This window comes from Madurella fahalii, assembly GCF_045866475.1.
Source record: "Madurella fahalii IFM 68171 DNA, scaffold_1, whole genome shotgun sequence".
Classification (NCBI taxonomy): Eukaryota; Fungi; Ascomycota; class Sordariomycetes; order Sordariales; genus Madurella; species Madurella fahalii.
The window spans coordinates 4,814,101-4,827,256 of NW_027263971.1; the positions used below are offsets into that span (position 1 = coordinate 4,814,101).

General features: G+C 56.3%; 6 protein-coding genes across 6 annotated transcripts; 3 read left to right on the plus strand and 3 right to left on the minus strand.

The window, feature by feature from the left end:
* Window positions 1-338: 338 nt before the first annotated feature.
* STT3 (oligosaccharyl transferase stt3 subunit) lies at window positions 339-2,895 on the minus strand (the record flags this gene model as incomplete). The annotated part of the gene is made up of 5 exons (XM_071056903.1): window positions 339-609; window positions 677-1,823; window positions 1,884-2,558; window positions 2,618-2,641; window positions 2,766-2,895. 5 exons carry the CDS (start codon window positions 2,893-2,895, stop codon window positions 339-341), a joined length of 2,247 nt encoding a protein of 748 aa, XP_070913004.1.
* A 975-nt stretch (window positions 2,896-3,870) lies between these two features.
* On the minus strand, window positions 3,871-4,359 carry rpl35 (60S ribosomal protein uL29; the record flags this gene model as incomplete). The annotated part of the gene is made up of 2 exons (XM_071056904.1): window positions 3,871-4,102; window positions 4,211-4,359. The coding sequence occupies 2 exons, from the start codon at window positions 4,357-4,359 to the stop codon at window positions 3,871-3,873; spliced, it is 381 nt and encodes a 126-aa protein (XP_070913005.1).
* Window positions 4,360-4,877: 518 nt separating this feature from the next.
* RPL6 (60S ribosomal protein eL6) lies at window positions 4,878-5,809 on the plus strand (the record flags this gene model as incomplete). The annotated part of the gene is made up of 3 exons (XM_071056905.1): window positions 4,878-4,991; window positions 5,254-5,589; window positions 5,657-5,809. The coding sequence occupies 3 exons, from the start codon at window positions 4,878-4,880 to the stop codon at window positions 5,807-5,809; spliced, it is 603 nt and encodes a 200-aa protein (XP_070913006.1).
* Window positions 5,810-6,692: 883 nt separating this feature from the next.
* Window positions 6,693-7,503, plus strand: GOS1 (protein transport protein gos1; the record flags this gene model as incomplete). The annotated part of the gene is made up of 3 exons (XM_071056906.1): window positions 6,693-6,758; window positions 6,819-6,932; window positions 7,000-7,503. 3 exons carry the CDS (start codon window positions 6,693-6,695, stop codon window positions 7,501-7,503), a joined length of 684 nt encoding a protein of 227 aa, XP_070913007.1.
* Window positions 7,504-7,915: 412 nt separating this feature from the next.
* Window positions 7,916-9,025, minus strand: ATP10 (Mitochondrial ATPase complex subunit atp10; the record flags this gene model as incomplete). The annotated part of the gene is made up of 2 exons (XM_071056907.1): window positions 7,916-8,576; window positions 8,661-9,025. 2 exons carry the CDS (start codon window positions 9,023-9,025, stop codon window positions 7,916-7,918), a joined length of 1,026 nt encoding a protein of 341 aa, XP_070913008.1.
* Window positions 9,026-9,361: 336 nt separating this feature from the next.
* On the plus strand, window positions 9,362-10,964 carry MFIFM68171_01486 (2-oxoacid dehydrogenase acyltransferase; the record flags this gene model as incomplete). The annotated part of the gene is made up of 2 exons (XM_071056908.1): window positions 9,362-9,539; window positions 9,616-10,964. 2 exons carry the CDS (start codon window positions 9,362-9,364, stop codon window positions 10,962-10,964), a joined length of 1,527 nt encoding a protein of 508 aa, XP_070913009.1.
* Window positions 10,965-13,156: the final 2,192 nt, after the last annotated feature.

Genomic DNA, 13,156 nt, shown 5'->3' on the forward strand with positions numbered 1-13,156 from the left:
ATTAACGTTCTGCTCACGATTCCGGGGCCTCGCGACGGCGACGGTTACCGACTGTTTCGCTTCCCATGTACAAGGCAGCACATCGAACGGCGAAATGCCGCGGCAGAAAGCCCCTAGAAACATCCATGGTCACGCCTCACCTAGCATCGCAGTTGCACAAACCCAAGGCAGTTGAAAGAAGTGCTTTTGAAAATGGCAGGCCTATATTTCAGATTCACACGCTCTTCCTTTTACACACGCCACACTCGGCCTATTTTCCCCGGCCATTCAGAATAGCAAAATAAGGAAATGGATTCTAACATACTTTTTATACACACGCCTCTCGCTAGATTTGCCTCCTAATCTACGCGAAGGAGCCGAGGGCCTCTCTTCTTTGTGGCCTTCTTCTTCTTGTGGCCGCGGTCGAACGCCGCCGCTGACGCATGGTCACGGCCCAGGTTGTCAAGGTCCTTGACCTTGTAGATACGGATAATCCAGTTCTCGCTTGTGAATGCCTCCTCAATTGTGCTGAGCGTTGGACCGACCTCTGGAAGGCGGACGCCACGCATACGATCCATAGCCTGCCCGGGCGGGAAGAGATTGTTGTAGTTGTAGTACGACATCTTGTACCTATTGGTTGGTTAGCCCTGCACGTCGCGACCAAAAAATGGGCTGGCAGATTTCTGTCAAGACTCACATCAAGCTGTTCTTCATGGTTTCGGTGGCATCGCCATCGACACGGTACTCGCCCCGCGGGGTGAAAAAGGCGCGCTCGCTGACCTCATCGGGCCAGATGCCCTCAGCGATGCGAACCATCCACAGGAACTTGTTGATGTCGTCGCCCGAGTAGCCAAGGAGGCCACCGAAGACAACCAAGACGTAATCGACCTCGTGTTGACGCATAATCGGGTAGCTGACCTCCTCCCGAGAACTCATGGCCTTGCCGACAGTCGCGATATGTGTGTTATTCCACGTGTTGTTGTCGACCAGCGTCGGACGGTCAGCCATTCCGCCAATCTGGTAGCCGTAATCCCACCACGACATGATCTTGGCGTCCTCGCGCGTGTTCTGACGCAGCCACTGGTACGCCTCACGGTAGTCATCGATGATATGTTGGCTGCCATCGGGCAATCTGCTGGCCAGGACGACCGACGGGGACGAGTAGGCGTTGGAGGTGACCCATGTGCAATGCAGAACGAAAAGCAACAAATAGACTGCCAGGGCGCTGACGATCATGCCCTTGCCCCAGAGCCCGTACACGCCGACCACCGGCTTGCCTGTCGATTTGAGGCCGGGCTTGGCCTTCTTCCCGGCCCCATCAGAACCGTCGACCGCCTTGGCTTCCTCAGCGTTGGGTGTCTTGGCATTGAGGTACGTGTCGAGGAGCGTTGAGGCAGCAATGGCGGCGGCAACGCAGACCACCGGGGTGAGCGTAAGCATCAGACGGACCATAACGCCCGCGAAGTAGCTTCCGAACAGAGCATAGACGACAATGAAGACATGCTCATCGGCAAGCTGCTGGAAGCAGAGGTACACACCGACGGGGAAGAGCCAGATCAACATATTGAGGTCGAAGAAGAAGGCGGGCCAGGCTGTGGGCTGGTGTTCCGACACCGAGGCAATGATGGGGATATGGATCTTGGCGTAGCCCGTGTCCCACAGCGAGTAGAAGCGGCCGCTCCACGGGGCAATGAAGCCAGCGCTGGTGGCGATGACCAGCCCCAGCAGCCCCAGCCCGAAACTCCCTCCAGCGAACAGCCACAAAAAGGTCTGGAACTGGCGGCTGGGAATTGCTGAGCGGACATAGTCCAGAAACGCAAGCAGCTGCAGGAAGCCAAAGATGCCTACGTTGGGTTAGATGGTCAACTGATGCCCCCAAGCGCCTAGTTGGACGGTTTACTCACCCAAAGCGGGCATGTGTTCGCTGGTCTTGACGGGCAGAAAACCAACAAAGGGAATCTGCATGCTGGCCAGGGTGCCCAAGGCATACCAGGTGGTGTATGCAACATAGAGCCGGGTGCTGTAGCGGCCCATGCAGATGAGGACGAAAGCGTGGAGGGGGAGAAGACATGTGATGAATGCGTAGCCTCCCCAGGAGGCAACCATGTAACCGTAGAAGAGCGCGCAGAGAGCGCCCCACAACATGGACCCCAGCTTCAACGCCTTGATCCAGAGATAGAAGGTAAAAACGAGCAGGAAAATGGCAATGGCTTCGTTATCGTAGCTGCCAGCGACCGACCGGGAGATGTAGCCAGGGGCAATTCCCATGAACAGGGCGGCCAGGAGGCCAGCCGAAGAGGACGGAGTCATCTCATTGGTGAGAAGATAGGCGGCGATGGCAGTGAGACCGGAGAAGCCTGGCGCGAGGAGGACGCAGATATTCCGGATATCCACGGGGATCGTGAGCGCTCGGAGGGCGTGGTAGATGACGCCACTCGTCACCATCAGACCCGGGTAGAGGGTGCCTCCTGTAACACGGCCCAGAGGGTGCCATGTCCGGTCATCGAACCAGTCCCAGAAATTGTAGAAACCATTCGCAACAAGATACTTGGTTGCTCGGAAGTTGAACCAGGGGTCGACTGGCAGCGCGTCAGCATGTGTGGGGGGAGGAACCCGGTGGTATAAGGGGAACACTGACATTCATGGATGATGCTCTCGAATCCTGTATCGAACGACTCGATTAGCACACGATAAGCCCCAAAACTTTCAGTGCGAGATCAATTGAGCACCAGGACGTCGCGATTCCGACAGTCCCAAGTTCTCAGCTCGGAAGAAGGGACACGTACGAATCACCGAGAACAACCGGCTTGCAATTGCGGCGCCAGCGATGAGGGCAAGGATGATCACGCGCAGCACGCCACGAGTGCTCTTCCCCTTCCCCGCGCTGGCAAGGACCTGAAGCGGATCGTCCGACATGGTGGCCTGCGTTGGGTTGCGGTGCTGCCTCTCGCCAGTTGAAGTTGGGAGGCTGCCGGCGAGAGCATTGGAAGCATTGGAACGTGTGGAGAGGACAGTTTGGAGCTTCAGCATCATTGACAGGGGCCAGCCTTGGCGTGCTTGATTGGAGAACAGACCCACCTAACTCAGGGCGCCTCTCGTGCTTCTGCCGGGCGGTGAAGACGCTACAGAAAGTCACCTCAGCCTCACCGGGCCTTGGCGCAAGCTGGCATGCTCCTACGAAGGTGGGGTCCGTTACGTGTTATTCGATATGAATTTAGACAAAGACAGTGATTTGAGTCGCCGGCCCTCCCACCCTCACTCTGGGATTTCCTCACGCCTCGGAACTTACTGTAGGCTCCTTTCGTTCCCAATATATCAAGCGGTTTGTACTGGGAGTGCGTCTCAACACGATACACGCATTTGGGAATTTGCAAGCGTTTCAATAAGTGCAGGAGTAAGCAGGCAGCGGACGACACCGGCCATGATTGGGTTGGACAACTGTTGTGTCATAAGATCCGGATGGGGAACAAGGCCAGAAACCATGTTCACACAGCCAGGCTGCTCAATCCACGACGGAACGCTATTCAAGCCGAGGCACCCACCGGCGCATTCAGCATCCCATGTACATCACCGAAGGAGGGACTGATGTGGGTGTTTCAGCGTCGCGCTTTCATTCGGCAGCGGTGGAGGTACCTAGCCGGACCGAGAATTCATTGACCTCGTATAACACCCCCAAACCCTGAAAGCATGATTCCCTGGGATGATGCCATGTGTTGGAGTGCGAAATCTTTTATAACCGTGCCGCCAGTGCCCTAGTGCCCTAGTTACACCCCGTCCCATTACCCACGAAAACTCCGTTATGCAGCCTGAACGCCCTGTCAGCATTGCCCAGCACACAACAGGCACGGCCTGGATGGCAATATCCTCTCCTGAACCGATCCACCGGGCGCTTCATACCTTGACGGCGAATTTCCGCTGAGGGAAGTGCGTTTGGCGCTTCTTGGTCTTTTCCAGAACTCTCGAGGCGTCCTCCTTGGACAAGCGGCGGCGGATGGCACGTGTCTGCTTAGCCCGGAGGTCAAGAGGCAGGTACTTCTTGTTCTTGTAGAATAGGCGGAGTTGAGCCCGTTGCTTCGCGTTGATGATGGTCAGGACGCGGGCGATCGACTTGCGGAGGTCGTGGCTGCGACAAAGACACGTGTCAGCTAAAGCTGTCTTTTACCCCCTACCCCGCGTATCGTTTCGTTCTCGAGTATTCATCGCAGCGAGCCGGAAGACGGGATCGACGTACATCTTGGTAAGCTTGGTGCCCGAGGAGACGATCTTCTGGATGCGCAGCTGGCCCAGCTCCGTCTTGAGCTCACTGAGCTGTTTGGTGAGCTCCTCCTTGTTCTTAGACCATAATTGGCCCGCCTTGACCTTGCCGGAAGACTGTGACATGATAGTCAGCCACTGCACTCGCGATCCCTTGAAAAGTTTGACCCGCACAACCCGGACGGGCTTCGATAACGGGTCGAGGCGGGGGTAGTGACGATAAATGCGATTGTTGAGAAACAGCGCCAAAAGGGTCGTGTGACACTTACCATTGTGAAAGATTTGGTGTCGAGTCAAATGGGCGATGGGCGACGATTCCTTTGACAGCGACGGGTCCTCGGGTCGTTGGAAGGGAACAGCCTCTCCTGCGGGCTCTCGGTCTAACAAAATCTGAGTGGTGTGGATGCGCAAAATGGCAGGGAGGGCGGAAAACCCTACAAACGCAAAATGGCCCGTGCACCAACTTCTGCCTCAGGCGTGAATTTTCTCCAATTCCAAAAGCGGTTAGCTTGGGGTTTGGTGCTTTTCGAACTTGCGCACAACCGGAACCGTTCGCTCATTTCAAAATCTCGAGCAGCAGCAGTCAAGAAGTTGACGACCGACCACGAAAATTACTAACACACCACACAGCCAAAGCGCTCAAGATGTCGTCGGCTCCTACGACAAAGACCTTTGGCAAGTCGACTCGGACGGTTCCCCAACCGTCCGAGAAGGCTCAGAAATGGTACCCTGCTGAGGATGAGGCCAAGCCGCGCCAGGTACGTGGCTGCATTTTTGAAGCTGATATCCGGCACTGCGAACGTCCTGGGAGTGCGAATTTGGTGGAACTCGAGGTCAATTCGGTCCCGGTTGGCTGGGATGGGCAGCATGCGTCTCCGAGGCGATCTTGATGCGGAAATATGGAGACGGGGCGGGAATCGGATCGGGATACCGTGAAAGAGCATGGAAGGACGTGGCGGCGGCCGGATTCACTGCATCAGCACTCTTTGGCACAGCATTGGTTCTAACAGTCATTCTCAGGTCCGCAAGGCCATCCGCTCGTGGACCCCCCGCAGCTCCCTCCAGCCCGGTACCGTTCTGATTCTGCTCGCTGGTCGGTTCCGTGGCAAGCGCGTCGTCCTCCTCAAGACCCTCGACCAGGGTGTTCTGCTCGTTACCGGGCCCTTCAAGATCAACGGTGTTCCTCTTCGCCGCGTCAACTCGAGATACGTGATCGCCACATCACTGAAGGTCGACCTGGCTGGCGTCGACGAGGCCAAGATTGAGGAGATCGCGCGGCCGAAGTACTTCACGGCAGAGAAGGCCAAGGAGAAGGCCGGTGAGGAAGCGTTTTTCAAGCAGGGAGAGAAGCCCCAGGTACGAGCCGGAGTCGGGCCAAAAGATGTACGCATTCCGTGGACTCCAGGGCTGACAAGAAGCACAGAAGAAGGAGGTCTCCAGCAGCCGGGCAGCCGACCAGAAGGCCATCGACAAGGCGCTGATTGCCAACATCAAGAAGGTCGACATGCTTGCGAGCTACCTTGCCGCCTCTTTCAGTCTCCGCAAGGGCGACAAGCCCCACGAGATGAAGTGGTAAAGGGGGGAGACGAGAAGGTGCGATGGGAGGTCAGGCGGCGCGGTTTACGGAATGGCTTGGCCAATTGCATTTGGACGTTTGACGGTTCTCGGTCCATTACGGCGTCTGTAATGAGGGTTTACAGTCATCAAGATCACAAAATTACCGGGCTTTGCAGAGGATCGGAGCCATGAACAACAATCGGGTTTAGAGCAAATGGGATGCCCCCCGGGTGATCTGTACATGGTATTTTGTGAAAATGCACTGGGGATGACTGAATACAACGAGGCACAGTCAACCTGGGCCCGGGTTCCAGTGCCGAAGACACAACCTAAACGACCCGAGTAAACAGGCTCGAGGGTCATGGAACTCACTGTCAGGAAGTCCATTTAAAGTGATCATGGCTCTGTGAGACGACTTGAACGAATGATCCCTTGGTTCAGCCACTTCGCGACGAGCCAGCTGTTGACAGTTGTCACACTTGGACGACGACGGCGGCCTGACGTACCAATTAGCACCGCCACACAGACTGCTAGGCTTGCAGATCCCAACACTCAGGGACCTCATGCCCTTTGCTTGTCGCAGCGTCTCTTCAGCTTCCAGTAGTGAACGCCTTGGCTCTACACAACTACGAGAATCTTCTGAGCCGCGCCTTCCGCCTTGCTGTGCTTCGCAATCCAAACTTCGAGGATAAGCCACTCCAAAGTTTGGCCCTGACACACGGCTGTGGCGCTGTTTAATCCAAGAAGCCACAGTTTCAGGGTATCCACGCCTGACCTCACAAAGAGGCTTGGGGGATCGGTGGCCCGCATAAGCGTCCAGGAAGACCCCATAATTCGGCGCCCAGCGTCCGGATGCAGTCGGCTGCCATTCTACCCCCTTGTTCCTCGTCACTGCAGGCAACATGGCAACAACCGCAGGTCAGGGCTGGGCCCAGCTAAGACAACAGGCCAGGGCATTAGAAGCGCAGGTGAGGAAGTCGGCTTCGGAAAAGAGATGCCTGAGATTGCTAACAAGTCGGGCCCGCCAGACCGAGACATTCCTACAAACGTATTCGCAGTTCTCGACGCAGACGAGCATCCCCCCGAAGCCGACGGAAGAAGAGAAGAATGCCGAGGCAAAACTCCAGGAGTTGCTCGACAAGGCAAGCTCGGGTTAACAACACTCCCGGCTCTGTATCACCTGCTAATCTTGCCTTGCCCTATCCACAGCGCGAAGGCGTCATCGCCCAGCTCGGCCGCCTGCTCGACTCAGAAGCGACGCTGACCTCGTCGGCGCTGAAACAAAACAACCTCGCCTTGCTGCGCGACAAGCTCGCCGACCACCGACGCGACCTCTCCCGCCTGCGGACGACGCTCAAGGAGGCGCGCGATCGGGCCAACCTGTTGGGCAGCGTGCGTGACGACATCTCGGCATACCGGGCGGCCAACCCGGCGGCGGCCGAGGCCGAGTATATGCTGGATGAGCGGTCCCGGCTGGACCGCAGCCACGACGTGGCCGACAGCGTGCTGAGCCAGGCGTACGCGGTGCAGGACAGCTTCGCGCTGCAGCGCGAAACCCTGGCCAGCATCAACCGGCGCATCACGCTAGCCGCGAGCCAGGTGCCGGGCATCAACACGCTGATTGGGCGCATATCGGCCAAGAAGCGGAGGGACGGTATCATCATGGGATCGTTTATCGCGTTTTGCTTTCTGGTGTTTTGGTTCTTCCTCTAAAGGGTGCCTTCGAAAACGACACGTCGATGTGATGGTACTGCAAAGCAAGGAATATGACGAAAGGAGGGGCGGGGGCCAGCACACCAGGCTCTAAGACTAATGTTTGTTCTCATCCATCTCTCGGAAAGCATGGCGTGGAACGGGGATTTCGAGGCGTCAGGAGTATGGTTTCGGGTCAGACTGCTACATGTACATTTATGTGTGACGGTGTAATGGATCATTACCGTTCCAAGACTCCCCAGTGAGAGATCATGATGCAATTCTGATGCAAAGGCATTTAGCCCTTACTTCTATCCCCTCATTTCTCATCTATTCTTACAGCAAGCTGAGACACATACACGAGCGGCTGTGGTTATACAAGTAAAGGGGGGTATCACAATGGGAAACCAGTCCGTCTCTCTGTCCGTCTACTTCACGCCGGTTTCTTCGCAACGGCCTTCCTCACATAATGCTCCCCAACGCCTTCCTTGCTCATCTCGTCCAATATCCTCTGCATCCCCTTCACCAAGCCCTCCTTCTCCTCAGCCTCTGCAAGACCGCTCCCAGCCCAGCGTATTCTGCACTGGTGGTCCACGAGGTAGGTATAACCCACCTTGCTGTTCAGCAACCCGATCGATTCGCGGATCTCGTCCGTGATCCCCTTTCGCACGAGGAAATACTTGTCCCAATTCTCCTTGCCGACCCGCCTGCGCAGCGAACCCAAGAACAGGCGCACCAGCCACGCCTTGAGCATGTCCTCCTCCACGTTGACCTGAACTAGCTGGGTGCGGCCGGCGCTGGCGCGCAGCAGCTCGTGCAGCGCCGGGTTCTCCTTGATGCCCGTGAAGCTGCGAGCCTGGTTCTCGGCCCACATGCTGCTGAAGATGGTCACGACAGAGGCGTGGCCCTCAAGCAGCGGTGTCGTGTCGGCGGCTTTGGCGGCCGGCGTCTTGGCGAGGGTTCGTCCGTGGATGTTGGGGAAGTAGAGCGAGAGATCGGCCCGGAAGGGGCGTGGCGGGGCGAGGAAGGTCTTGCCCTTGTGGAATTGGAGGTTGCGCCAGTCGCGGAAGTAAGGGCGTGAGATTTTGGATTTGCTGCGTTGAGGGGGAGGGTCGTGTTAACTTCAGGTGTTCTTTTTTTCTTTCACTCCTTTATATGCAAGCTATGTGGTATCTTACAGATATTCCCGACGTTGCAGGTGCTTCTCATAGTTGACAAAGTCGTCCCTGCGCTGTCTAATGCTACGCGTGTCGATGCCAGTGTTCTCGCCCGCGCTCGGAGGGAAATTCATGCCAATCGGCCTCGACAGCGGCATTGGCGTGAATTCCTGGAGTTTCTTGCCATATCCGCGGGGCGCATGGGCGAGTGGCCCCTCCGACACACCTCCATCACTGGTGACCGGGGGAGCTCTAGGTTTCCCATTGGGAGCCGGAGTGGACGGTTTGTCGGCCAGCTGGCGGTAAGTGATACTAAAGGACCGCCATTGGCAGAGCATACAGGTCACTGTCTGCGTGCCCGTTCGGATGCCTGCCCGGGCGAGCATGATGGGCGTGTGTTGGAGCAGATGTTCGTCGAATTGCGGTTTCGGGCTCCCGAGAAATTTCCACGCGAGAAGCTCGGCGCGCCCCACTGTCAGATTGACCAGGGGCCCTTATCGTTGGAGCTGAGGTTCGGAGCAAGTGTAGCCAGGCGCTCGGCTATCCACGGTGGTGGTCTCTCGGCTCAACGTCATTCAGCAGGGGCAGGGTTAAGCCGCAGCAAGCCATTGCCTTGGACCACGCTGTCTTTCGTGAGATGCCCACGCGGGGATCAATTGAACTCTTTAAGATGTGAGCGCATGCGAACCTGAAGTTGGTGAAACCGCCCATTCTTGTCCGACATGTTTTGGAATCAGAGTTCCCGCGCGGTGCGTCAGCAATGGCGCCTCTACAGAGGTCTATATCGACATGCGCGGGGTGCATGCCTCGCTCCCCTATCCGCGCCGGCGGTAAGGGCCTTCCATGCAACAAGAGATCTCCGCATCGTCAAGCCAGTGCTGCTTGCTGATATCGGCGAAGGTATGTTTGATATCCAGTTTGTTGGCACTGCAACTGGCCATCTCTGTCTGGACTTGTGCTAACCCCCTCGTCTCAGGCATTGTCGAAGTTGAGATCATCCAATGGTTTGTCGAGCCCGGGGCACGCGTCGAGGAATTCTCACCGCTGTGCGAGGTCCAAAGCGACAAAGCTTCCGTCGAGATTACCAGTCGCTTCAACGGTGTCGTCAAGAAGCTATACTATGAGGCTGGCGAGATGGCCAAGGTGGGCAAGCCCTATGTCGACATCGACGTAGAGGGGGATGCCAAGGACGAGGGCCTGGAGGCTCTGACACCGCCGGAGCCCATGCCAAAAGAAGACGAGCAGAAGACCCAACCACCGCGCATGGTCCCCCCTCCTGTGGCGACACCAGCACCGGAACTCGCATTAGGGGACAATGGAGCGCAAAGCGCGCCGAAGCAGAAGGGGAAACATGCCACGCTCGCAACCCCCGCGGTTAGACATCTCTCAAAGGAGCTATCAGTGGACATCTCAGAAATCGATGGAACGGGCAAGGACGGCCGAGTCCTCAAGGAAGATATTTACAGATTTGTCGAGAGGAGGAAGGCAACATCTACGCAGACACCACCTTCACAGCCATCCCTTACCCCACCAGCGTCCGGCATTTTCCAGTCGCCAGAGGCGTCAACCACCGGGCTACAACAGGAAACACCGCTTGCTTTGACAAGGACACAAGAAATGATGTTCAAGACCATGACACGCTCGCTCAGTATACCTCACTTCCTGTATGCCGACGAAGTTGATTTCACATCGCTTGTCGAGCTGCGCGGGCGACTCAACAAGGTCCTGTCCAAGTCTGGCTTGAGCGACAGCCAAGTGGGCAAGCTCTCGTACCTTCCTTTCATCATTAAAGCCGTGTCTATGGCGTTGTACAAGTACCCCATTCTTAACGCCAGGGTCGATGTCGAAAACGGCAACGGTAAGCCCAGGCTCGTCCTGCGCAGTCAACACAATATTGGCGTCGCCATGGACACACCGTCAGGACTCCTCGTACCGGTTATCAGGAACGTGGGCTCTCTCAACGTTCTCGGGATAGCTGCCGAGCTCGCCAGGCTTCAGAGTCTAGCCTTGGCAGGAAAGCTCTCGCCGCAGGATATGTCAGGGGGTACGATCACGGTCAGCAACATTGGCAACATTGGCGGGACATACCTGTCACCGGTGGTGGTGGAACGAGAGGTGGCCATCCTAGGCATCGGCCGCATGCGCACGGTGCCCGCCTTCTCGACGGTGCCGGGAGAGGAGGACAAGGTGGTACGGAGGCAGGTGTGCAATTTTAGCTGGAGTGCCGACCACCGGGTCGTTGACGGCGCAACAATGGCCCGGGCAGCCGAGATTGTGCGTGCCATTGTTGAAGAGCCAGACGTCATGGTCATGCACCTGAGGTAGAGCGGGAGTCGCGGGCAGTACGAGGAGCGGCAGATGCAGCCAGCAAAGGATCGGTTCCCCGTTCATCCGGCCGCCTTATCCGTAAGGATTCTCGGTTAACTCGGTTTTACACAAGCAAACAAGGAAGCAAGGCGCAAAGCGGCGATACCAAATCCCGATGTTGTGTACTTAAGAGACAACTAGACAAAGCGGGTCAGTCTCGTCTCCGTGCAAGGGAGAGAGACTGGCAAACGGAAGGAAATTCGAACACATTAGACAATCAAATAGCACCTGAGGCGGCACGGCCGCCAGGACTTGCGGTATTGTGTGCATTGCACTTGGTATTCGAGTTATTAAGATAGGTTATATTCATTGGTCTGGAGCCTTTGGTGCTCTACACGACGAGCAATAACTCTTCTACTCACGACCTTCGATCGCCTTTTCTTTTTCCTTCTATGCAGCCCGGTCAAGCAGCCGTCGCAGCCCGTCACTCCTCTTAATTGCCGTGCCGTGGCCGTGGGGCATCGGCTTGTTGCAGGTTGCATTTCCACCTCGAGGAGGAGCGTTTCTCTGGGCCGCTCTCGGGCAGGTCGGCCCAAAACCCCCTCTCCCCCCCTTGCTCGCTTATGCTCTTTGTTATAGTGCCCCACGTACCAGCTGCTGGATCGCGAGGCCAACTCTTGACCCGCCACCCTCGACGCCGGCATTTGAGAGACGGATCAAACTCGTCGGCGCGAGTCTCGCGAGCCTTTCGAATTTGATCCGCAACTCTCCCCGATCGGCTGCGTTAGGAGGTACGCTTGACTGAGTTCGAGATCTGCGGACTTGATAGAAAAAGATGGCGTCTCAGCGAGCAGTAAGCACCTGGATTCCATGACGCTCGCGATCGAGGGCAGGTCAGGCGAGCCGCCGCCCAACAGAGCTCCGCAGCTAGGAACTCTGCACTCCGCGCAGACCTGAAGAAGGTGGGGTGGCCTGCGCAAGCACAGAAGCTATGTTCGGCGGTAGAAATAAAGTTATGGTAAAAGGGGAGGGATAAAGAGGGAAAAAAAGTTTCCCCCTGATCGGTCTTGAGACTAAGTCATCTAAAAACTCTCGTTAGGATTGTGATGATTCGAATGGAGAGCCTTCAGAGAGGCAGAGTTGGGACACCCATTTTAGCCACAAGGCTATTTGGTTTTGCCCGAAGGCGGTCTTTGAGATCGTTGATCAGCTATTTTAGGTACGGAACCTACCTTGACGACATCCAGCACATTTGTAACGTAAAACGCAACATAACCACCACACCCAGTTATAAGTCGCAACCAACGATTACACCCAGGCATAGATAACGCGTGTCAATCAAGTTGGTCAAGGCAATCAGAATGGTGCTGCTCCCTACCAAGGCAACCAGAAATGGCCGGGCAGTTACGTTGCAAAGTTGATGCCGGCGAAAGCGGCCTATAGTAGCAGGTGGATAGACTGCGCGGGCGAAGGTAGATTTATACACTTAATAACCCTTACTGTCGGGACTGGGCCTGATAGACAATGGATGCGCCCAGAACAGTTTCTCTAAACAAGGCATTTGGGGATACTACAACATCTAAGCACCTGCGTTAGGTATATATTTAAAACCTTCTTTACCCAAGGGCAGCACCACCGGCTGAAGGGGCAGCAGACGGGCTTTTGCGAATAGAGTTGTGGTACGGTTACAGAGATGGGATCGCAGAGACAGAAGCACCGAGGTCGAGAGGCTGAGGGCTGGGAGGCTGAGAGGTTAAGAGACTGAGGGAGGCACGTAGAGATTAAGTAAAACTAGACGGTCAATCACGGTACTAGCGATATCTGGAGGAGGAAGGCGGAGCGGAAAAGGAGGATGGGATGTAAGTGGTGGGGTTAAGCACTAGAGAGCCCACAATGAGATAGAAACAAGACCGAAAAAGCGATTGCAGCGCCCGCGATTCCTGTTTCCATGTTGTGGCCGTTGGCGTCGCCATTGTCTTTGACGAATTAAACCCGTAGCCCGCCGAATCGGGGTTGGCGGGCAGCGCTGGTTATGCTTTCACTACGGATGGCCGTTAAAAAAGGGGGAATGGGGATTCCACAGTGCTAAGGGCCAAGCGACCACGTTCTGCTAGGTGGTGATTGCGCGCTGCAGTGTTGAACACACGTCGCTCTGGCCGAGCTCTCGTCTGGTGGACGCCAGATAAGACGACACGATGACATGACCGTTG